Source organism: Oryzias melastigma, linkage group LG1, assembly GCF_002922805.2.
Source record: "Oryzias melastigma strain HK-1 linkage group LG1, ASM292280v2, whole genome shotgun sequence".
Taxonomy (NCBI): Eukaryota; Metazoa; Chordata; class Actinopteri; order Beloniformes; family Adrianichthyidae; genus Oryzias; species Oryzias melastigma.
This window is the reverse complement of record NC_050512.1, coordinates 7,238,433-7,261,129: the sequence shown is the minus strand read 5'-3', so window position 1 is coordinate 7,261,129 and position 22,697 is coordinate 7,238,433. Positions and strand designations below refer to the sequence as shown.

The following is a 22,697-nucleotide window of genomic DNA, read 5'->3' as shown; positions in this document are numbered from 1 at the left end:
TTTTATTGGTTTAATTTTTAAAATGTTTTAGTATAATTTTTTCTGTGAAGATTACAGAAAGGAACAGAAAAGTTGCATGACCTGCAGCAATGCTAGTGTGAATGTGTTATGCTGAAGGCGTTTGCTGAAGACAGTGAAACAATTTACTGCAATTGCTGAGTAATGTTCTGAATGTGCTGAACATTTCGTTACCAAACTTCCATTCCTTCATTACAAAAAACTTGAAGAATTTCTTGAAAAATTACAAAAATTGCACATAATTTTAAAATGTGTAAAATGTCTGAATATTAAAAGTACCAAAATGAATATTCTGAACATTTTGATACCAATATTGCATAGGTTATAAAAGTGCTTAGAGTTTTTGAAGGATTTCCAGTTCATTTTCAATAGTGGTGAAAATCACAAATTGTTTAAAATCTTAAAAATCATAAAAAATATCAATACCAGAAATACAAGCAGTTACATCCTGAATGAGCTGAATTGTGTGAAGGCTTTCTAAGTATTCACACAACTATTTCAAATTTGGCTGTGTGGGTTTCTGGAAAAGCATAAATGTTAAAGTTTAGACACATCCTGTGAGTGTTAGACTTTATCTGTTACCCCGGCCCCATAACAGAGAAGAAAACAGTCATGTGACCCTCGCAAGAACAAGTTTGAGGACCCCGTCTTAAAGGGAAGGAACGTCTTGAAGGCCGAACTGTGATCTGAGCGCAGCCCTTCTCCTGCTGCAGGTGGGGTGGAGCAGCATGAAGGGGCTGGAGCAGCATGAAGGGCTGTGGACACAGCCTCCTCTGTGGATCTGTGTCTCTGAGAGAACTGATGAGAGCTTGGAGACAGGAGTGATGTGAAACAATCCCTCCAGGTGGAAATGCACAGGTACCATTGAAGATGATCTCAGTCATCATGGATCCCAGAGCAGGAATGACGAGAAGCTGGAGTTCTTTTAAACAGTCTGCAGGATTTTACCAACTTTTTTTTTTTTTTAACCGTAATCTTCATTTTGTACTTCTTAATTGCATTTGGAAAAAGCTCAAAATGTGCAGCATTCCTAAGACTTTGATGCTGTTTTTGGTTCTCAAACTAAATGATTTGTAAACAAAAAATTCAAACCAAAACTTTCAATTTTTTCATACAACAAATGAAAAATATTTGAAATGAGACACAGACACTGAAGCAATTTAATATAATCTTTATTTTATAAACAGATTTTCAGTAAAAACTCTGAAGTACAAAGACAAAGTTCCCTGTCAGTAGTTTGCTCCAAACGTCTCACGAGTCCACACATCCATCGGCTGCCCTTCTTCTGAAGCGGTGGCCACGCCCCCAAAGTCACACGAGCGGCGGCGGCGTGGAGCATGCAGAGTTTTCAACCATTATTCTTTTGTTTCTCATAAAAAAGGAAGCTACATGATTATCATAACAAAATAAAATCTCTTTGGCGTTGAACACCCACCCAGAAGCAGAAACACACACACAGCTGAAGCCTCAGCGCCTGAACTAGAATCAGTAAAATTAGTCTATAAAACACAAGTTCAGCCCTGTTAAGATTATGAGTCCCATATTCTGTGATAATTGCATATTTTACATCGTGTGGGGAGTGGAGGGAACACGCTGCGGCTTCCTGTTCTCCTCCTCCTTGTCTGGGCTCCTCCTCCATCCTCTGAAACCACATGGAAACACAGTTAGCTCGTTCCTAGCATCTTTCAGGATGCTGCAGGTCTCCATGGAAACAAAATATCTGTTGGTCACATTTATCAACCCCCTGCTACAGGATGAATCTGGATGATTGAAATCTCAGTTGGACTCATCGATACTGAACTCCAGGTGGAGCTCTGTCCTCCTTCGTTAGGAGATCTGTTCCCGCGTTAACGCAGATCACAAAGGGCTGCTGCTGAAGAACAGCTCGAGCTGTGCAGCAACGGCTCGTCAGCTCGCATCAAGTTCAACAGCCAGAGAGCCGTTACGCAACAGAGGGATATGGAGCAGTGCTCCCCTAGAGGACGGGCAGAGGGATTACCGTCCATGAAGTGACGCTCCTCCAGGAGAATCCAGTCTTTTATTCATCTATGGGATTGAGGTTCCAGGTGATTTCATGTTCCACCATTTGGTGGTTGAACCCCCACAACAAACCCTGAATACTGAGGAAGGCTTTTAGAGTCTCTGCTAAGACTCGGTCTGGATTTGAACTCATGACCTTCCAGTCTCAGGGAGGACACTCTACCACAAGACCAGTGAGCTGCAGATCGAAGAGGCTTTGAGATGACAGCAACACATCAGAGACTTTTTGATTCATTCACAATTAAAAACAACCAGAAACGATTATTTATAGAAACTTTTAGACAAAAAAAAGAAAATTGAGCATTTTTTAACGTTTTTCAGTTTCTTATTTGTTTCTTAAGCACATCCTTAAATCAACTTGTCCGCTTTAGCATTCCTTCGACTGTATTCAGGGTTTTTTTGGTGTCTTATGTTGAACTTGTGACATAACTTTCTGAATAAACTGCAGAAAACGCTTCCTCTCCTTCAAGTGTGAAGCTTTTTTAGGAATCTCAAACCCCACAAACAAGGAGGAACAAGCAGCTCAGGGCTGTAACCACAGGAACACATGGAGGGGCTGATGGTATGATGAGGTTTGATGGGGCGGGGGCTCTCTAGCTGCCCCCCGATGTTTGTTCGCTCAGACGTGAAACGGATCTTCTGCTCAGTCGCTACTGGATATAAAAAAAAAATGTTTTCGGATAAAATTCAGGAAAGTTCTACAGAACGTTGGAACCGTTCGAGGGTAAAACCTGCAGCCACCAAACAGAATTTTTGGCCGGACTGCTTTAATTTACTGACTGCTGTGAGCGCTCGGGTCAAGAGAAAGCGCTCCATCAGCAGCGACGGGCTTTCACAGCAGCTGCTCCATTCACCCGTCACCATGGCGACCCTTTCTGCCACAGAGGGAGTTTTTTAGAGGCTCGGACTCCAAACCCGGGAAACTTCTTCTGTTGCTCTATAGAATTCATAAAACACAACTGTCCTGCTCCTCTAAAGTGGGCGGAGCTTTACCCAAACCACGTTTAACATTTAAATTTACCACAGGAGACGCTCCTTTATGAGCCGACATTAAAGAGGAAGTCTTCCACCGTGACAGTCAAACGTGGTGGTGGGAACATCACGCTTTAGGGTTGTTTTTTTACAGCCAACAGCCTCAGGATTCTGTGAGAAGTTGTAGATCAGCATGAGGAGGAGAAAGTTCAGGAAGTCTCTGATCAATAGTGAATCATTCTGGATTCCTCTGGGCCTTCAAATCCAGTCATTTCCAGTTGAGGAAACACTGTTGGATAAAAATAACTTTGAATAATTTGGAACCTGACCTCAGGTCTGTTTGTTGAACCTTCGGGTTCCTCTTTGTGGGCTGAACTGGCAGAAGCTGAGAGCTGATCAGTCTGTCTGTGACGCTCACTTTGATGACAGGAGAACAGATTTTCTTTCTTTCACAGATGCTCTAAGCTAATGCTCTGCTGGCGTGATGATGAAAGGAACCAGCAGGAACACAGGAGTCGTGCAGTGAACTACAGTAAAGATTACCATGAACCTCCAATCAGAATGAACTTTAGAGTATTCCAGTATGAATGAAGGCATGAAACTGATCCTTAATGTTCTGCAAGAACAACCTCCTTTGAAGGCTTCCTAAAGTCAATGTCTGTTCTGACCCCCCAACCCCCCCATGAGTGGAACAGCTCTGACCGTTAATATTGCCCCTGGTATGGGCTGTCGAAGGGTATGCCCTGTTGGTAATCTTCGTGCATCATGTTGTCGTCCATTCTGTCCATGGGCATGTCTCCCTGGTATTGTCCAAACCCCCCCTGGTAGCCGCCGTCGAGCTCTGAAACACAAAGAGGGTAAAACCACTGATGAGCAGAGAGCGATGAAGGTCTGAAACATTTCAGGAAAACAGGCTTTTGTTTGCTGAATGAACGGCTAGTGGCAGTGAGTTAGGGTTCCTGGATGGGGATGAGTACCAAACTCTGGGTCAGGTAGGTACTGGTACCAATGGTTACTAGGGCCGGGTGTCAATAATTGATCTCCAGAATCAATCCGATTCTGATTTTTTTGGAAAATCACAACTCAAATTTGAGTTTACACGGTTTACACATTTAGAAACATTTGATGAAATACATTAATAACCTACTTAGTAGAATATCGTAGAAAAAGACTGTTCAAATGATACAGTGTTACATTGTTTCTTTAAAGGAGAAGTTCTAACAAAAATGTTCAGATCATTAACATTGTAAACATTGTTCTGCTTCTCCTGGAGGACGATTCAGTTTGGCCACTAGGTGGCGATTGCTATAGCATTACACTTTATTCCAGAAGAAGAAGAACAAAGTATGAGCAAATAAATGTTTTAGACCACAAATGGTTACTTTAAAAATATTCCCTTAAAAGAGTTTAGAAAATTCACACCTGTGAGTTTATAAAGATGTTAATTTAGTCAGAAATGTGTTTGATATTGACCGACTGTTAGCAGTAGCCGTCCTATGGGAAATCCCATTCAATGTTAGCATCAAGCTAGCTGACTTCAGCATTATGTATTTGATCAATCTATATTTTTATGGATCTATTTTTTGATTATTAAGCTTAGATTGATCCAAATCAATTAACCGATCTCATCAACCAGCCCTAATGTACACAGTGCTGCCAGCACCGTCTAAATGCACAGATTTCTGTGCTTCATTTCAGCACTTCATTATGGACATGTTGTCACTTTTACAGCAATTGTGGACAGGCTCATTTTAGAATAGGTTGGCTATGAGGGGGGAGGAGCCTAATTAAAAATGCCAAAGGGGGAAAATTTGGATGAATTTCACAGCAAAACATTCTTTTTACAGCATGAAGCTTCTGTCAGCACTGCAGGCAGTAGTTTAGGCATCCAGCAGCACCGGTCGCTCCCACAGGAACCCAAATACTCCGGGATGAGTCAGAAATACTTAAAGAGTTTCGAATGAACAGTTGAACTTCTTCAGCTGCAAAGCGTCTTTGACTTTGTAATGATTTGAAAGATAAAGATCCAAACATGAACCAGATGGAAGTCCGTTCGGGGAAACTGAACTGGATAGTTTTTGGATAAATGTTAGATTCAATAAACAAAGGGCCTGTGACGGGGGGGTGGGGGGCTGTTTACTGCTGTGTTGGAACCCCCCTATGCTAAAGTATGTGCTGTGTGTGCAGATTATGCTGCTCACCATCTGGGAATGGAGGCTCCATGGAGATGGTGTTGTGGGCCTGCAGACAGTCACAGAGGAACATTAGTGGTTAAACGTTCACCTCATCAAAGTCTTTGACGTCATGACTTCCAGGCAGTAGGGGGCGCCGCACACTCACCATCTCCCAGGCGCCTGGGTCGTGTTTGAACAGGGAGTGGGTGAGCTCCACGGACACGCGCTTCTTGTAGTCCAAGTTTTTGTCCTCAGAGATGCGGAAAAGCACAGCGGCTGCATACGTGGCTGCAGGGAGAAGATCAGAGAACATTCAGAGAAAACAAAAACAAATATTTCAGACATCCAGAGATCTGAAGTCGTCATGACGACCTCACACGACTTTAACAGACTAACGCAGCATGACCTCGGATCTCATCCCTGGAGCTGACATGCTCGCCCTGCATAGTTCGGCTTCATCTGTCTCCTTTCACATCATTAGTCCAGATCCTGACCTCCACCTCCTTCTGGAGAACCAGCTGCGAGCACATCTGTGCACGAGCCGTCTGTGGCAGTTTAGACTGATTATGCCAAGATGCAGCTAAAGCATCCAGCAGAATCCACTTCAGGAGGAAGTAGATGCACCAAAAAAAGGAAAAGAAAGAAAGACAACTTTTTCCTCCAGCTAGGACTTTTTGAAGCTCCACAAAATAAAGAGCTAAGTTTAGATCTTTATCTGACATTTTTCCACCAACAGCTCTGCTGCACATGCACTAAACCCTCATCTGTTCCTAGTGTCTAGTTCAGGTTCTGGAGAAGAGAAGATGGTAACTTCACATTGACTGCTGTCAAATGAGCCGCCGTTCACATTTCTGTGGTCAAATCAGCATCACTGGATTTTTGGTGTGAGTTTCATCCAATACTTACGGTAGCAGGACTGAGAACGCTGGAAAATCTCCACCAGACTCCACGGAGCTTCTTGATGTGACCACGGAAATGTGAACGGCGGCTCATTTGACCGCAGTTGGAAAGGATTGTAAATCAATGAAAGAGCATTTTGATGTTAGCTTTCATTATTTTATCAAGAACTCTGAGAAACCAATGATTGAATGTATTGATCACAGTCAATAAACATTGGAGAATTAGCTAAAAGAGTCTTTGGTGAACTGGAAGGAGAAAGAATCAGGATTTTTGGAGGAAGTTCTGTCCATGAAGATCTTCACTTCCTCGTCCAGCTGATATCCGGATCAGAACCATACGGCTGGACATTACCCAGATTGATGGATGTTTTTATGTAGCAGTGATGAAGATTTACGCTAGTGAGACACAGAGCTATCAGAATCAGACAGGGGGGATCAGGGGTGGAACTGCTCAGCTCCCTCCAAAAGCCACACCCCCCTCAGAGGAGATTTTAGAAACAGAGGCTTCAGATCAACATGAAAAATGTCTTTTTGAAACCTTTAGGTTTTGAGATTTAGGTTAAAAACTTCATAATCACAATTAAAACACGACTAGGAAAGTTTTTTTTAAATAAAAAAAATGTCATGGGGGACTTTAAAGTTTTTATTTAAGAGATCTCTAGAAACATTTAGGAAAAGTTTGAATAAGTTTTTGGTTTTTATTGGAGTTTTTAACCTGACAAGCTGCAGACATGGAGTTTTGGGGAGACCCAGCAGATCCTGACTGGAGGGGCGCTCACACATCAGCAGAAACGTGTGCTCTCATACAATGCAGCACAGTCGGTGGAAGTGCGAGAAAACGGCACTTAAACTAAGTAGAGCTTCACATCCGACTGGCCTCCATCTATGACTAAGTGCTGCATTAGCGTGGGCTTATATCAGGAGTACCTACCGATGCCCTCATTGTTTGAGTGCAGCAGCTCCATCAGAGGAGACGACGCGCCCTCGGCGTCAATGATCTCGGCTGACTGTTTGTCGAGCGCCAGTTCGCAGAGGGCGCCGGCGGCCACGCGCTTCACGTTTTCCACTGGGGAGTAGAGAAGCTGCAGAGGAAGGAGGGCGGTGAGATCGAGTTTGGCTACAAATGACAAGGATACGGAGACTTTTTCAGCTACCTGGACAAACAGGGGGATGGTCTGCAGGCTGGCAATCTCCATTCTGTTGGTGGGATCTCTGGCCAGGATGTGCAGAGCTCCGGTGCAGCCCTCCACAATCTCCTCCATCCTCACTCCATCCTGAGGTCACAAGGAGAGCCGTCACTCTATGATGCTCCAGTATTTAAGTTCTTTGATGTTCTGTAACTTTTCAACCATTAACACGATAACTCCAGTAGATTTTGAAGGAGAAAAGCGCTGCTTTTCTCCTTCAAAATCTACTGGAGTTATCGTGTTAACGGTTGAAAAGTTACATGATGTTAAAGATTTTGTGTTCAAGCGTCACCTGGAACGTCTGCTGGTTGGACGAGCCGTGCTTCTGCGCGTCCTGGTGTGCTTTGAGCAGCAGGTTGACCAGGCGGGGGATGGCATCTCTCAGGGGCATCTGGTTTTCCGGACACAGGGCCAGGTTCCGGATCAGACCCACCGCCGCCTGTATAGGAAGGGAAGCCGAGAGGACGATGTCATGTAACACACCCGCAACGCTAATGAAACCCCCCCATACTGTCTCCACTCCTCCCCCACCTTCACAATAGGCCAGTAGTAGGGCTGGTTCAGCAGCTTGATGATGACGGGGATGCCGTAGTGCTGCCTCACTGCGTTTTGTGCCACCTCTGCCTGTGCGTGGCGAGAGGTCAGGTGGCGCAGGGCGCAGACGGCCGGCTCGGTCACGTCCTCCCTCTCCCCGGCGCGCAGAATGGCGTGGATCAGCTTCTCGATGCCGTTGCTCTGGGTGACCAGGGACTTGTTGAAGCCGTTGTTGCAGGTGAGGTTGGACAGGATGCCGGCGGAACAGGTGAGCATATTGAGGTCTTCTGAGCCGAGCAGCGTCACCAGCATCTGCAGCAGGCTGTCCAATCCGTCCTGGAGAGAAAGACACGTCTGTGAGCGGGTCGGGGCCTTTTAACACCGTACTGACGGATCACAGTGCTGACAGACCTCCTTGGTGGCGGCATCGGACAGGTTCCGCAGAGTCCACAGACAGTTCTGCATCAGGCGCTGGCTGGAGCCGTTCAGGTGTTTGCCCAGAGCCTGCATCCCACCTGCAGCCACGATGGCCGGTTTGTTGCTGGGGCACACGGACAGCACTTTGAGCACGCGGCTGGTGGTCCACAGCAGCTTCTCGTAGTTGTTGTTTCTCATGATGTGGACCAGACCCTCGGGGCCGCCGTTGGCGAGGATGATCAGCTGTTACACACACAGCAGGAGCGTTGGAGCAGCTTTCACAGACATATCGAATACGATGTGATACATGGCTCACGATATCAATGATATTGCAATACTGCGATAAATCGTAAAAATAATTTCTAATAACTCACAACAAATAAAAGAAGAGATATGTTTAAGGAAAATATATCCCCATTTCTTGTTTAGCTTGAACACAATCACAATAAACAACTTGTGTCTTATATCGTGCAACAAATGGACACTTTTGTGTAACATTGCTGAAAGCTGTAATTCTATATCTTTGACAAAATTAACACCAATTGAATTTGAATTATCTTAAAATTCAGTGTTAACAGTAAACATGAACAGCAGTGTCACTACTTAGTTCAAAATTGTTGTAAACAGAACAAAACTAAAATAATTGAAGTAGCTGTCAAATGCATTGGTGCTCATGTCAGCCAGTCTTGACGTGCGCCCCCGTCTACCTGCAAAGTAACGTCTCACCAAAGGATGACTGATAACATCTTACAGCCTCATCAAACAAAAATAAAAGATCAATACTTCATAAAAGATCAATACATGCTGAGAACCCATCGAGAATCAATCGCAGGACTAAATGTCGCGATACATCTCAATATGGATATTCATCAGTAACCTCAAGAGATGGGAGGATTCTAAAACACTTCATCACGTTTCAGTCGGTTTTTTAGAGTTTACAGTTGGGATTTAGGACTTTTAAGGGTGATCGTTTGTATTGAGGCCATGTCCACACGTAGGCGGGTATTTCTACAAACGCATATCTGCTGACCTCCGTTTTAGAAAAAGTGTTGCGTCCACACGTGATCGTTTTAAAAACAATTCCATCCACACGCCCCCGCATACTTGCGCTCTTAGACGCGGTTATGAGCTTGTCAGAACAGTATATGACAGTGGAAAATTGGAATTTCGATCATAAATACTCATAGTGGAAACACCACAATTTCGAACAAACTTACAGTAGGTGGCATTTGGGGCGTATCGAAACAGACATTTTTTGAAAAACTGCTTTGGAAACACTTTTTTCTAATTGGATGCGCCTCTCTGTGTGTCTGTCCTGAGCGCAACACGCGGACGGCAGGAGAGATCGAACAGCTTGATCTGCAGCTGCAGCTTGGAGCCTGAAGATGCTGAAGTCTCGTTTGAGGAAAGGCGCGAGAGCAGGGACAGAAACTTAAATGTTTTTAAACAGAAAAAGGTCCAGCAGCTTACTTGTTGGAATGGTTATTTAAAAAAAAAAAAAAACGCTCAACAGGTTTCTCACGCGCACCTGAGACTGTCAATAGACTCTGCGCGGCACGCACTCTCCAGACAGAGCTGTGACGTCACCGCAATGCTCCTTTTTAAGTGAATCAAATAAAAAAATACTTGTTCTCATTCATCGTCGTGTTTTTAATGACTTATCGCGTGAGTTGGTTTGTGCTTTTATCGCAAAATGATGATTTAATGGAAACAGTGTCATTTCCAATCATTGTTTTTTTTCAAAATTCCTAGAATTTAGATAAAGTTTTGCGCAAATGTGTAATGGAAACGCAGCTAGTACTGACGTGTATGCATTAATTGTCGCAAAAAGTGACGTTTAAAAACGCAAATCCCCGGTTATTCATGTCCACACGCAGACGCAGAACAGGAGTTTTCCTAAATCTTCACTTTAGCCGGAGTTTTCCAAAACCACCGTTTTCAGTGACTGAAACCTCCAGTTTCGTGTGGACGATAGGCCGAAACGCATAGAAATATATTCGTTTTAGCAGATACCCGGGTACGTGTGGACAAGGCAAGTGTGGATTCCGGATTTTGAGAGTCGCTTCCTCCGTGAAGCCATTCATGTCTGATAATGCACACCTGCAAGAGCATTATCCTGCTCATACCATGGTCCGTTATAATATATATATATATATATATATATATATATTAAATTGAAGCTGCAAACTAAACTGCTAGAAAGTTACAGTTTATTCACATTCAAAAGCTTAAAAGCCGATAGTACTAAAAAATGATTTAAAATATCATTTTTGAAAGGGTTTCCTAAAGTTGCTAAATTTCTGCTTCCGGCTGGAGGTTGATTCTGTCACCCTCTGGCGTGTGACCAGAGGCCCCTCCAGGTTGATGGTTCCACACACCTTGCTCTCCTGGTTTCCGTACGACAGCAGCTGCAGGCAGTCCGTGGTGATGGCCAGGAATTTGGGGTTGGTCTTCTTCAGCAGTGGAACCATCCTCTGCAGGCCGTCAGCCAAACGCACGGCCATCTTGGCGCCCTCCTGGTGGAGCAGCAGGTTGTGGAGTGTGGTGATGGCGTAGAAGAGCACAGACTCCATGGGCGAGCTGAAGACAGACCGGTTCGTTTAATGTTTTTGCAGCTTTGATCATCACAGACTTACGTTTTATCTTCAGAGGAAAAGCTCCTCTGGAACGCTAACCAACGCGTCGGGATGAACTAATCCCAGTTTATCATCCACAAATAATCCTGTTGTTTTTATTTGTGTTCTTCATGAAGGCAGCGTCTCGTTTTGGAGGTGGAGGATGAAGCTTCTGTTGTACCTGAGCATGCGCACGAGCGCGGGAATCCCGCCAGACTTGAAGATGGCGAGCAGCCCTTCCCTCTTGTGGGACAGGTTGTGCAGGATGCTGGCGGTGGCTCTGGTCGTCTCCATGTCACCCGTGTTCTGCATGGCTCGCACCACTGCCGCCACCATCTGCGGCGACTGCATGAGCGCCTGCCGCGACGCCTCCTTCCGAGTCAGCTGGTTGACGATCTGCGCGGCCTTGCTGACCACTGCCTGAGGGAGGGGGAGAGACACACTTCAGGGTCCAGCCGATGCAGAATCGGAGCTGCAGTCGGGTCGGAGCATCTTTCTCCTCATTACCTGGTCTTCGTCGTTGAGCAGCTTTGTGAGCTCGGGAACGGCGCGAGTGGCCAGCTCGGCGTCATCCTGGTAGTTGATCAGGTGGATGATGGCCGCCTTGAGCATCTGAGACGGCTCAGCCAGCCGCTGGACGTTAGTCATCTGGGACGGGTCCGTCTGAGTGGACAGGATGGTGGTGCCGGCCTCCAAGGTCTCAGGAAACATGGCGGCGCGGATGCGCTGGGCTCTGGTCAAGGAGTACTGGGCGTCCAGGTCTGGAAGAAGGAGACGGACATCAGGGGGACTGACGGGACACCTCCCACTTTGAGTCTTGGGTGCAGTTGTCTTACCGGGCATCCCCTGGGTGACGGTGGTGGTCGTGGTGTAATGCCTGCTGCTGGTGAAGTCGCCGTCGTCGTCTCGGACCGTGGTGGCTCCGGACTGGATGCCCGAGTCCAGGCCGTACATGGTCTGCTGCCACTCGGTCACCTTCACCGAGCCGCTCTCCATCTCCCCCACTGCCGGGCAGACAGACAGACGGCGGTCAGAGTACACAAAGCCACAGAGGGAGGGATTTCTGGGACTCCTCCGCATGATAACTGCAGCTTCCTTTTTCAGAATCAGGAAGTGACTTCAAAATGGACACAAAAGCAGGAAGTGAGAAAGGTCAGCTGAGCTCATAGAGCATCGCTTTCTGAAGAACAAGCGGTAGACATGAAAGCAGAGAGGTTTAATTAGGGCTGCTAAAATGATCACTTTAATCGGGGAAAAAGGAATTACAGACATTTAAGTACTGGACATTACCGATACCGCTTGACATTTTTATGTAGCGGAGGTGAAGATTAAAGCTTGGGAGACACAGAGCTATGATAATTTGTGTGTGTTTGTGTGCGTAAAATGGCTTTTTAAAGACATTTAGGTTTGGTTAAAAATGTCATAATCATAATTAAGACACTACTGGGAACATTTTTGAATAAAAAATGTCATGGGGGATTTTATTTATTTATTTTGACAAAAGGTGGACTTTTTAAAATGTGGTGCATCTCGTTGTCATGGTAACAGGTCCAGCGTGTGCACCGACTGCGCTTTGAAAGTGATCACAGCGGTCAAGTGAGATGCTGTTTGCATTTCTGTCAACACAAGAAAATAAACAATGCATCGTTTCATCATTAATGTTATAAAAAACTTCTACTGTCTTGCTGTTAAACTTAAGAAGAAAGCAAATAAACAGATTATGATATTAATAAGAAGTCTGTGGTCAATATTTTTTGATTGATCAGAAAAATGATCCTACTGGTGTTTATGTTATTATTTTTTTAATTGAAAAAAAAATCCCCCTTTTTTATCTTTTCTTACATGAAATTTAAAAGAAAAAAAACTCAAAATTAAGATTTTTCACATCAATTATTAGGTTATATATTATTTCGATTAAAATCAAGTTATTAATTACAGGTCACGATTAATTAATCGCACAAAAAGAATTAATCGCATGACAGCACTAGCTTTAATACCACATGTCTTAAGAGGTTTTACAGCTTCTCACCTTCAACTCTTTATTATGCTAGCTCTGATCAAAAGTTGTGTGAGAATTAATTTTCACACAATTGCTTCTCACATGCAATTAGAAAAATGATTGATCGGGATCAGTTTCTGTTCTTTGATTCACTGTAACTTTTCAACCGTTAAGACGATAATTCCAGTAGATTGTGAAAGAGAAAAGCGGCTCGATGAGCCGCTTTTCTCTTTCACAATCTACTGGAATTATCGTGTTAATGGTTATGTTAAAGATTTTGTGTTCAAGCATCACAGGCGACGCCTAAGTGGTTAAAGGGTTAAGACTTAAGAAAAGTTTGAAACCATGAAGACAGTTGGAGAGTCACGATCAGACGGGACTTACTGTGCATCGACATCTTTGACGTCAGCGGTCAAAGGAACAGCGTCGGAGCAAACCTGGAGCAGAGGAGAACATCTCAGTGTTAACGTCATTCCTCAACACCCCCAACCCTCCAGCCATCCCATCTGCAGAGGGGTTTGGGGGGGCTCTGACGGGAGCAGCCTGCTGCTGACAAACAGCCATCAGGAGCCGGCGTGTCAGGTTTGGATTCCAGCTGGGAGGGGGTGTTAGGTCAAAACGCAAAGCTCTGGAATCACATGTTAGTGCACGTCTGCCGTGAAATCACCTGAGCGGTTTAACACGTGACCGCAGGTAACAACGGTAGCTCCGCCAAAACAGGGAACATTTGTTTCCACCCTTGTATTCTCACTCACGCAAAGATCAAGCACGAACCCGTGAAAGCGCACACACAGAATCTGCCATGTTGGCCAAAATCTGCCTCCTTGGAAATATGAATGACAGAGTCTCTGCTGAAACGGCAGAAAGGGAAGTGAAGCCGTCTGTCAAAGTTCTGGCTGAAGTAACTCAGTTTCCAATGATAGCATTCACAACCAGGAAAACGAGAACGTTCCCAATCTGTCAACCGAACTAGTGCGTTCTAAACAAGCCTGTCTTGTAACACAACACTTGTGTATGTGTGACTGTGTATGCAAATTCACTCGCTGGAGCCAACCTCTAACCACCAGGAGCATTGTGGGGGTTCAGCGTCTTGCTCAAGGACAGTCATTTTGTGGAGGGTTTTTTTCGGTTTAGATCACTTCTTCACAAAAAGAAACTATTTGATCCGTGGTCCCTCGAGTTTTCACACAACAATGCGCCGCTGAGCCTCCACTGCAGCAGCAAAGGAAAGCAATATAAAGGCTGATCGTCATGATAGGTTAAATAAAGCATCAGTTCAGAAAGACTGTTCACCTCTTACCGCATGTTTTTGTCCAGACGAAACAGGAAAAACGTGGTTTTAAAGCAGCCTCCAATATGATCGGAATTTCCTTTTTTTAGTTCTGCAGGTTTGTTTCTTATGGCTGTCACCATTTTTGTTTACTTGGAGTAATACTGCAGATATAAAAGTGTCTAGAGTTTTGCTTATCTTGCTGTTAATGTGTCTTGTACACAATTTACATTTCTGAGTAAACGCTTGGTAAATGTAAACATTTCAGACAGTAAAAATCAAGGAAAAATTACTCTGGTCTGTTTTGTAAAAATAAAATGTACCTAGTAAAACAGTGATCATTCACAACACAAACGTGATTTTTGTAATGGACTGACGGCATTTATTAAAAATAAATCAGTTTCTGATTTCTAAATCTGTCTACTTTATTATTGATGGATCAGCTGATACTAATATTGATGAGATTAAAGTCCTATTCCAACTATATTTATATATCTTTTTCTTAGTGCCTTATTACACATTTTTTTAGCCGAAATCAGAAAACGTGTTGTTTTTAGGACATGTTCTGGTGGAGCAGCAGAAGTTCATTAGAACTTCCCCTCAGAGTTCTGGGCAGGACCCTTCGTCTACACCAGGGGTCTGCAACCTTCAACACTAAGAGTCACTCGGGTCCATTTCTCACTGACAACAACCCAGCAGGAGCAACCAAGTCTGACTTCACCTTTATGGAAAATAAGACACTGATTTGTATTTACGTTTTGGTTACTTTCAAAATTAAAAGACGCCTTTTTCCACATAGGATTATCTCAATGCAGCAAATTTAGTGCAATGTCAAAAGTAATATAAGAAAAAAAAGGAAGTTTATTTTACCATTTGTGGTGCATCTTGGACAGAAATTCATAAATCTAACTAGCCAAAATTAATTCAGAGCAAATATTTATTTTTCTAACCGTAGAGTACACTTAAAATCCTTCAATTTGTTTTAAAAGAATCCGGTGCCTTGAAAGAACAAATTCTGGTTGTGCCTACTGACCTCCCCAAGGATTTTCTGTGCTACACAGTACACAAAACCTGTCAAAGTGTTTTGTGTACTGTTTTTCTGTAATCAGAGAGCCACAATGGAGGAATAGAAAAAGCCACATGTGGCTGTGGAGCTGCAGGTTGGTCTACGCTCTCCCGCTAGCTTATAGCACTTCACAACACCAAGCTAACAGTGTAGCACAAAAAAAAAAAGCAAGCAAATTCAGAGCTATTCAGCCGTACATTTTTGAGCCAGACGGCAGCTCAGACATGAAGTTAATGGACCTGTTTGTCTGCAAGTGGGTGCTTTAAAATTGTAGCAGAGCAAGGAGACTTTGGCTCGTCCATTTCCGTTGCTGCATCACAAACTGCAGGTTTTTATCTGCTCCTCATCTAATATACTCAGAAATGCAGTTTTATTCTTATATTTTTTGTCCTCCATCATGAGAAAAATGCTACAAGAACATAATTTTCATTTGAGTGGTGCTGTAATGGATTCATCCAACAATAGGAGGCGTCTTCCAATATCAGAAATCTGTTAAACTTTAGAGAAAAGGTAAAAATAAATAAATTTGGATTCACTGCATGTGTTTTCTTTTTGGTTCTCTTTGTGCTGTAATGTTTCAGCACTAAGTCACTGTCTTTAGACCATTAGTTCATGAGTGACTGAATTTCCCCCCTTCTTTTACCTTCTCCCAGGAACCTTTTACCTTCTTCTTAAGCTAATGAAAACTAAAGACAATTAACATGATAGTTTATTAAACTTGATGAATCGTGCAGCCTCTGTCCTTCATTAGTTTCTGGTATTAAAACAAGATTAAATTAACTGAAGTCTGCATCTTTTCACTAAAGATGAAGCTTTGGTCTCACTGACTCAAATATAGAAAAGTGCACTTTTTGGCGCTAAATACAACTTTATTCAACTTTACAACACTTAACTCCATACAATATAAAGTAACGAGTGATTGACTATTAAATTTGTCGCCAACTATCTTAAAAGTCGATTAGTCCTGGCAGCCCTAGTTTAAACTCTGCCTCCTCTCATGAGCTGTGGAGAGCTTGCAGAGCGTTCCTGGGACTGTCTGTACCTGCAGCTGCATGTTCCTCACACCTGTACACCCACAGGTCTGAGAAAAAATGCAGCCAGGTGAATCACGCTAAAAACAAGCTTCACTTTCCACACAGCACAGGCCGTGTTCAGACAACTGTAAATCTGTTTTTCTAGTCTTTGTTTTCTTGGGCGCGGCGTCCCCACTTAACTACTGCGTCACGCCCTAACTCATCGCCAGGGTAACCAGGCGGTGTTTATCTCCTGACCGATCTGAAGGTGAAACCACAAGAATGCGCTTGTTGCAGTCACTGATAAGATCGAGCAAAAACAATGACCAGAGCAAAACTTGAAGCCGTTTCTGAAGAACCTTTTGAGCTTCAGAAGGTCCTGCTTGTTGTTCAGACGGGACTTTGCTCTCTTCCAGTTAATGAGTGACTCCTCCTCCTCCTCCTCCCCTCGCTCTGTCACCGCCACTCATCCACCCACGCACATTAACTGTAAAGCTGAGGCCACACTTTGGAAAAACAGTTCACACCCGTCCCTCCCTCCCTCCCTCCCTCCCTCCGTCTTGTTAGGCAACAGTTTCTCTGGATGACTTCAGGAGGCGTCTTCACAAGAGCAGCCAGCGCTGTAAACGCAGGAATGCACGTCAGTGAAAGCTGCCAGAGAGAGAGCTGCAACACAAAGCAGCAGTGGACGCATTCCAGCTCCTGAAGGCTGCTGCCAGATTCCACCTGACCTGCAGCTGAACACAGCTCCTGCTCGCTTTAACCGCAGCGCAGAAGGTCCGAAGTGAGGTCAGAAAGGGGTCAGAATGACTCGGAACAGGGAGTGCCTCCCCAGCGGTGAACAGCTCTCGGGGAGGGAGCGACAGAAGAGTCCAGATCAGAATTCTCTTATCATTAATAGTTTTGACCGTAATGAAAAACAGCCTGCGGACTCCGGTTCTGCTGGCCTAAGCTCTTCTCTGTTGGAGCAGGAATGAAGTCGGTCAGGGAGGGGGGGCCCTGGGGTCGAAGTGTGGCTGCAGACTCCTAACACGCAGAGCCCCCAGTGCTGTGTGTTATGGAGGATGTTCCTGTTTGTAACAGATTTGCTCCTCGCCTTGTTAGACTTCAACACGCTTGTTGGAGAGAATTAAGCAAAAAAAAAAAAAAACACCAACACAAATATGCCCCCCCCCCCAGCAACACTAATCTCAGCTGTTTTATACAGCGTGGCTCCAAACCACCATGATGTGACAAGATTATGAACACAAATCCAATAATTAAACCGCTTTTTCCCCTTTATGGACACGATATCACGCCTGCATTTCAGACGGTGATGCGTTCAGGGTCATCATGGAGAATGTGAATAATGTCCTTCAGTAATTAAGTCCCAACAGCAGCATGGTGTGGGAACAAAATATCCAAACATCCAAGCTTCACTGAAGCGAGAGTTCCTGCAGAGGGAAGGAAGTTAACCCCCCAGGTCAGGACGCTGCTGCACATGTGCCTCCTGGAGGAGACCTCTTCACATGTGGGGGTGGGCGGGGGGCTCCTGTGATTCCCAGCAGCCTCGCTGCTCTCATATCGAGGCTGACAAGCAAATAAAGCAGATTATGCTTGCACACATCTGTAAAGCTTCTTGTACCATCTGGATGAGGAGTCGTTTGACATTTAGGTCAGCCCCCCCTCCACAAGCGTCCAAGAGTCTCAAAGGGACAACAGCACCCCCCACCACCACCACTACCAGACTGAGGCTTGTCTGGATGTGGACTAGCAGGGGGGGCAAATGGGTTGCTGTTTGCTATAAATCAATAAGAGGATGTGAAGTGATGCACAGCTGATGGATTTATTGTGGCGGGTGACAGGAAGTGGTACTCAACACATCCGTCCAACAGGAGTCACTCCTGATGACCAAAGTGACGTCACTACAAGGAAAGTCAGCTACTGACAGCACGCTACCGGAGTGCTTTTGTGCAACGCTGGACGGGTCCAGAACCTGGATCCAGTGGACAAAGCGAGCAGCAGAAAAGGCCGGCGGTCCTCGTTCCGTCAGCTGAGTCATGGCCGTGACTTTCATGAGTGGAAGTAGGCCAGCGGCTGCAAACTGCAGCAGCGCAGTCGTGCTCTCCCTCCGGGCCTCGCTGTGAATTAAAGGAAATGTGAGCCGTCTCGGAGGAGGCGCCTGAGTGCAGCCAAGGATCGCGTTACACACAACTGATAAAAGAAGAGGAGGCGGCGCAGAGCGGGGGGGCAGCCGAGCAGCAATAACCGCTCATTTGCCAGGAGGACTGCACAGACAAAGTTCAGCCAGCACGCCGTCATAAACATGACACAGCAGGAGGGGGAGGAGCCACAGAGTCCCTGATACGTACAGAGGGTGTCGATGTTAGGATATTATGTTTGACATCACACTGGAGGGGGGGCTACTGTGTTTGGGACAACCACTTCCCTTATAGCAAAAATAACATTTTCCAGATGAATTCAGCCCAAAATAGTCAAAGCCCGTCAAGATGGGCTGACGTGTTGACAAGCCAAAGTCGTTGTTAGTGGCTGAAAGCGGCATGGGGGGGGTGGGTGTAGAGCCGCCACGCATCGGTGTACGCCGCAGCGCTGAGACGATGTGACACATGATTAATTTTTTAAGGAGATGGCATACAGCCGACAGAAAAGTTGAGCAGCGGCTTGTCGGCTGCTGCCGGGCCCGGATCGGGAGAAGCTCGAACTCCTGGAACCAAAATCCGGAGAGGCTCAAGCTGTAGTCAGAACCAGAACCGGATCAAAAGAGGCTCAAACTGCTGTCAGAACCAGAACCGGATCAAAAGAGCCACAAACTGCTATCAGAACCAGAACGGCAGCATGCACAGGAGCGTCAGAGCAGCGTTCCTCTCAGCAGCAGCAGAGACAGAGATGGAAATCTTCCCAAAAAATGTCAAGCTCTCCTGTTTATTTGCTTTCTGTTTCAACCACACCCATGACCCCCCCCCCCTCACCAACACCACTCTCACAGGAGTGTAATTATGTGGAGGGGAGGAAAAAAAATGGAGCCAGACTCCTCAGAGTGCAACTATGACAGATCATCCAAGTGTGAAAAGTTTCTCTTTTGACTCATAGCCTGAATCCAGCCCCCCCCCCATAAATGAAAAATGATCTGTGGTGATGTATCCATAAAGGAAACTCCAATAGGGTTGGGGGGGCTCAAACAGGACCTGACATGATCAACCTGGTTTCTAAAGAGCTAAAACTTCCCCATTGACATTTCTTCAGGGGGGGGGGTTTCATTTGGCCTTGTTTGCATGAACCAGGAAAGTATCTTGGAGTAAATAATCAACCATGATAACTGTACTGCAATAACGACTGACTGCAGAAATGTGACATGAAGGTGCTATTTGGCTGCTGCTGTATCATGACGTCAGACTGGACCTTTCATTTAAAGCAGAAATGACAACTTTGACTTCATAGAAACAAACTTGGACTGGAATAAATCGGATCTGGTCTGCTGGATCCGAGGCTGTCACATTGCCTCAGCGAGTCCTGGATCCCAGAGAGGCTGATGGGAACTCTTATCTCTCTGCATTCCCTTCACATGAGAAAAGGAAAACAAAGACGAGCCGACAGAAAACAACGAGGACGAACAGTTCCTCCTGGAGCCGATGCAGAGCAGCATCGGTATCAAGAGACGAGGGCCGGAGTTTAATCCACAGAGGAAAAAAAACAATAAAACAGGGTTCTGGAATATGTAATCCCTCAGAAACAATTTGTAAACCGAAGGGCCTCCTGGGTCCTGGTTCTGCTAATGTAGGCCAGTATCAGAGAATTTGGGGGTCGGATTAATCATGTCACCACAGCTGTGGAAGCCACTGTAAATCCTCAGACCCACCGCCCTCCCCAGGAGCAGTTTCCAGTGGGAGGGGGGGCATGTAAACAGAAAACCTGTTCTTTGAAACCATGTTGGGGCTTTTGTCACACCTGGCAAAGGTAGTAGACTAGAAAACGAACCCTGGTTGGGTGAAAACAGAACACATTTGATAGAGGCGGAGCTACAATACAAAAGGGTAAAAAATGCCAATTATTGTTGTTTTTATAAACATAAAAAGCTGTTCTTCTTTTGACTTAGTGTTTTTAAAAACGATAGTATTGACAATCTCTTAATTTTGTCAGTATTGACACTTTTTTTTTTTTGCTGGGGGCAGCTGCACCTCTTGCCCCTCTGTAGCTCCGCCCCTGCCAAGAACGAGCCGTTCTGTTAGTAGTTTGGCTTAAATAACTTCTTACCCCTTCAGCCCGGGGGTGTAACGCGGAATGTTTCTTCCCCTCTTAACCTGGGGGTCCCTCTTTGATTTTCGCGGCGCAGGGCAACGCCGACCCACTTTCCCCTCACCTGCCACGCGCGCACGCGCACAGCGCCATGGAAACTGGGTCTGACGACAGAACCGGTCCGTGTCAGCGTGTGTTCGGCACCTTGGTCCAAAACGGCCACGTTTAAAAGCGGCAGGCGCGTTCACGCGGACAGAAACAACCTGTGGTAGCTCGAGCACGCGCCCAACTCCAGAACAGCAGCGGGCAGAGTTTGGAGCCACGCGGAAATGAAGGCTGAACTGAGAGGCGGCGCGCGGCCACAGCAGCAGCACACAAACACGCGACCATACAGCCAAAAATGGAGGCTTACGAAACAAATGAACGTTTCTGTCGCCAAAACGAGAGAGAAAAAAACACCCGATGGTCAAAGCGGCAGGGGCCGCATAGGCGCAGACATACTGTGACATGGTGTCGGTAAAGGCGGCGTCGTGACTCCTACCTGAGCGAACGGCGAAAGGCTCTCCAGAAAATTTCCTTGGTGTGAGCCTCTCGGTTTCGTCGGTCGTCTCTCCGCTGCTGTTGCTGCTGCTGCCGCTGCTAACGGTGAAACAAATGAGTCAAAGGAGCGTCACCTCCGCGCAGGCCCCGCCCCTCAGCGCGGCCCCACCCGGCCCGGTTCCCCAGCCGCGAGCGAGCCTCAATGTCCGGACCTGCTGTCTGTAAACACGCACTCCCTCCCGCTGCCGAACACCGAAACTCGTACAAAGATCCTTTATTCCGAAGAGCCCCACAGCGGGGGTAAACCACCAAACCACAGTGAAACACGGTTAAAGCAGGCTTTCAGTTTTAAAGGGGGAGGGGTGCTCTTCTGAGGGACAACAAGGTTTGTTCTCAGCACACCTGCGTGACGCTCGACCACACCTTGATTTCAGCGAAACCGAGTGAGTCACGGCCGCGGGGGAGCAAATCATTTCACGTGGAAGCATCACGAGGGGAGGAGGAGAGGAGGGACAAAGACATGGATGGCTGTAGGTTCTCACGATCTATGAAAAGGAGAACTTAAAAAACCGGAAGAACAACAATGAAGAAAATGTACTTTTACCTGTACAGGTACAGATCTGCGTGTTTAAAGTGACAGCTTAGGGAAGGCGGGTGAAGATGGACCTCTGGGTCCAACAGAACTCCCTCTGCAAAGGTCTGAGTGTGATCAGAAACACTCATAGGTCAGCTGGTTTCAAAAGGGAGGGGTGGACTTGTCTGGATGGGTGTGTCTGTGACATTCAGAGTCAAATCTTTGTGTTTCTCATTTCTAATAAACCTCAGATGCAGCTCCTGGTTCCCTGATCTGCATGGTTCTGCCCCGGTTTCCTTCATAAACAACATCTTTCAAATCAAAATGTTTGAGTCACCTTCAATATGAATCACCCTTTTTTCCACAACAGTTTACATTGTCCACCCACATGATCTCTCTGGATGTGCTGCTCCTTTTGTCATCCAGCAGATTGAGACATCTTTAAATGACACAGACCAGACTTATTCATAGAAACTTTACATTTCCCAGCATTCATCTGCTCTATCATGATGTTTCCATAAGTCAGGTTGCTCTATGTGGAAATTTTCAAATTTTTCACTCTTCTGAAAGCTCTTTAAATCTTGATCCTGTTAAAGAGAAGGACTCCTGAAAACTTTTAGCTTCAAACACCAAAGTTTGCATGATTCCAAAAACCTGTGGATCCTCCTGTGATTATCAACAGACCTGTCAAACTTGTATCCTCCTGCAGCTCTCACTCATTTATATATATAATACTTTAAGTATTTAAGATGAATAGGACTGATTAAGCTACTTGGTGGTGAAATGCTTCAGAAAATAAGATTTTAAGTCCAAATGCCATGACTTAACATCACCTGAATGAATAGGAACCAACTATTACGAGGGAGTGGTCAGCTCCCTGTGTGTGTTAAATGTGTCAGGAGAAAATACTGTCAGTTTTGCCAATACTTTCTGGTTGTTTTTTGATCAATCAGTAATATTTAAGTAATATTCTCTGAGTCACACAGGTTGAATTTTTGACCAAAGATCCTGGATCAATTATAGATCAGTGAATTGGAGCAAATCGTGAACCAATATCAACTATGAATCGTATCGTCAACCATAAATTATGATATAAATCAGTTATTAAGGCTGAGTTGATAAAATCAATTTAAAGCTTAATAGATC

At 45.3% G+C, this 22,697-nt stretch overlaps 1 protein-coding gene across 3 annotated transcripts; it reads right to left on the bottom strand.

The window, feature by feature from the left end:
- Positions 1 to 1,173: 1,173 nt before the first annotated feature.
- Positions 1,174 to 21,604, bottom strand: jupa (junction plakoglobin a). Of its 3 annotated transcripts, XM_024259513.2 has the most exons (16): positions 21,190 to 21,360; positions 20,979 to 21,076; positions 13,240 to 13,292; positions 11,693 to 11,860; positions 11,364 to 11,617; positions 11,038 to 11,276; positions 10,620 to 10,821; positions 8,236 to 8,484; positions 7,822 to 8,160; positions 7,583 to 7,729; positions 7,258 to 7,377; positions 7,035 to 7,185; positions 5,371 to 5,492; positions 5,232 to 5,271; positions 3,733 to 3,871; positions 1,174 to 1,660 (listed from the first exon to the last, which is right to left on the bottom strand). In XM_024259513.2, exons 3-15 carry the CDS (start codon positions 13,250 to 13,252, stop codon positions 3,735 to 3,737), a joined length of 2,181 nt encoding a protein of 726 aa, XP_024115281.1. In that variant the 5' UTR covers positions 13,253 to 13,292; positions 20,979 to 21,076; positions 21,190 to 21,360; the 3' UTR covers positions 1,174 to 1,660; positions 3,733 to 3,734. The 3 variants fall into 3 exon arrangements, with proteins under 3 accessions (XP_024115281.1, XP_024115282.1, XP_036068178.1); XM_024259514.2 differs by lacking the exons at positions 20,979 to 21,076; positions 21,190 to 21,360 and adding an exon at positions 21,582 to 21,604; XM_036212285.1 differs by having other exon boundaries at positions 20,979 to 21,360.
- Between the last annotated feature and the right edge of the window lie 1,093 nt (positions 21,605 to 22,697).

Excerpts from the sequence above, each read along its gene's own strand:
- jupa (XM_024259514.2), bottom strand. Across the intron at positions 7,378-7,582 it reads CCAACCAGCAGACGTTCCAG|GATGGAGTGAGGATGGAGGA; the intron begins GTGACGCTTGAA and ends TTGTGACCTCAG. Across the intron at positions 3,872-5,231 it reads GGAGCCTCCATTCCCAGATG|AGCTCGACGGCGGCTACCAG; the intron begins GTGAGCAGCATA and ends TTTGTGTTTCAG.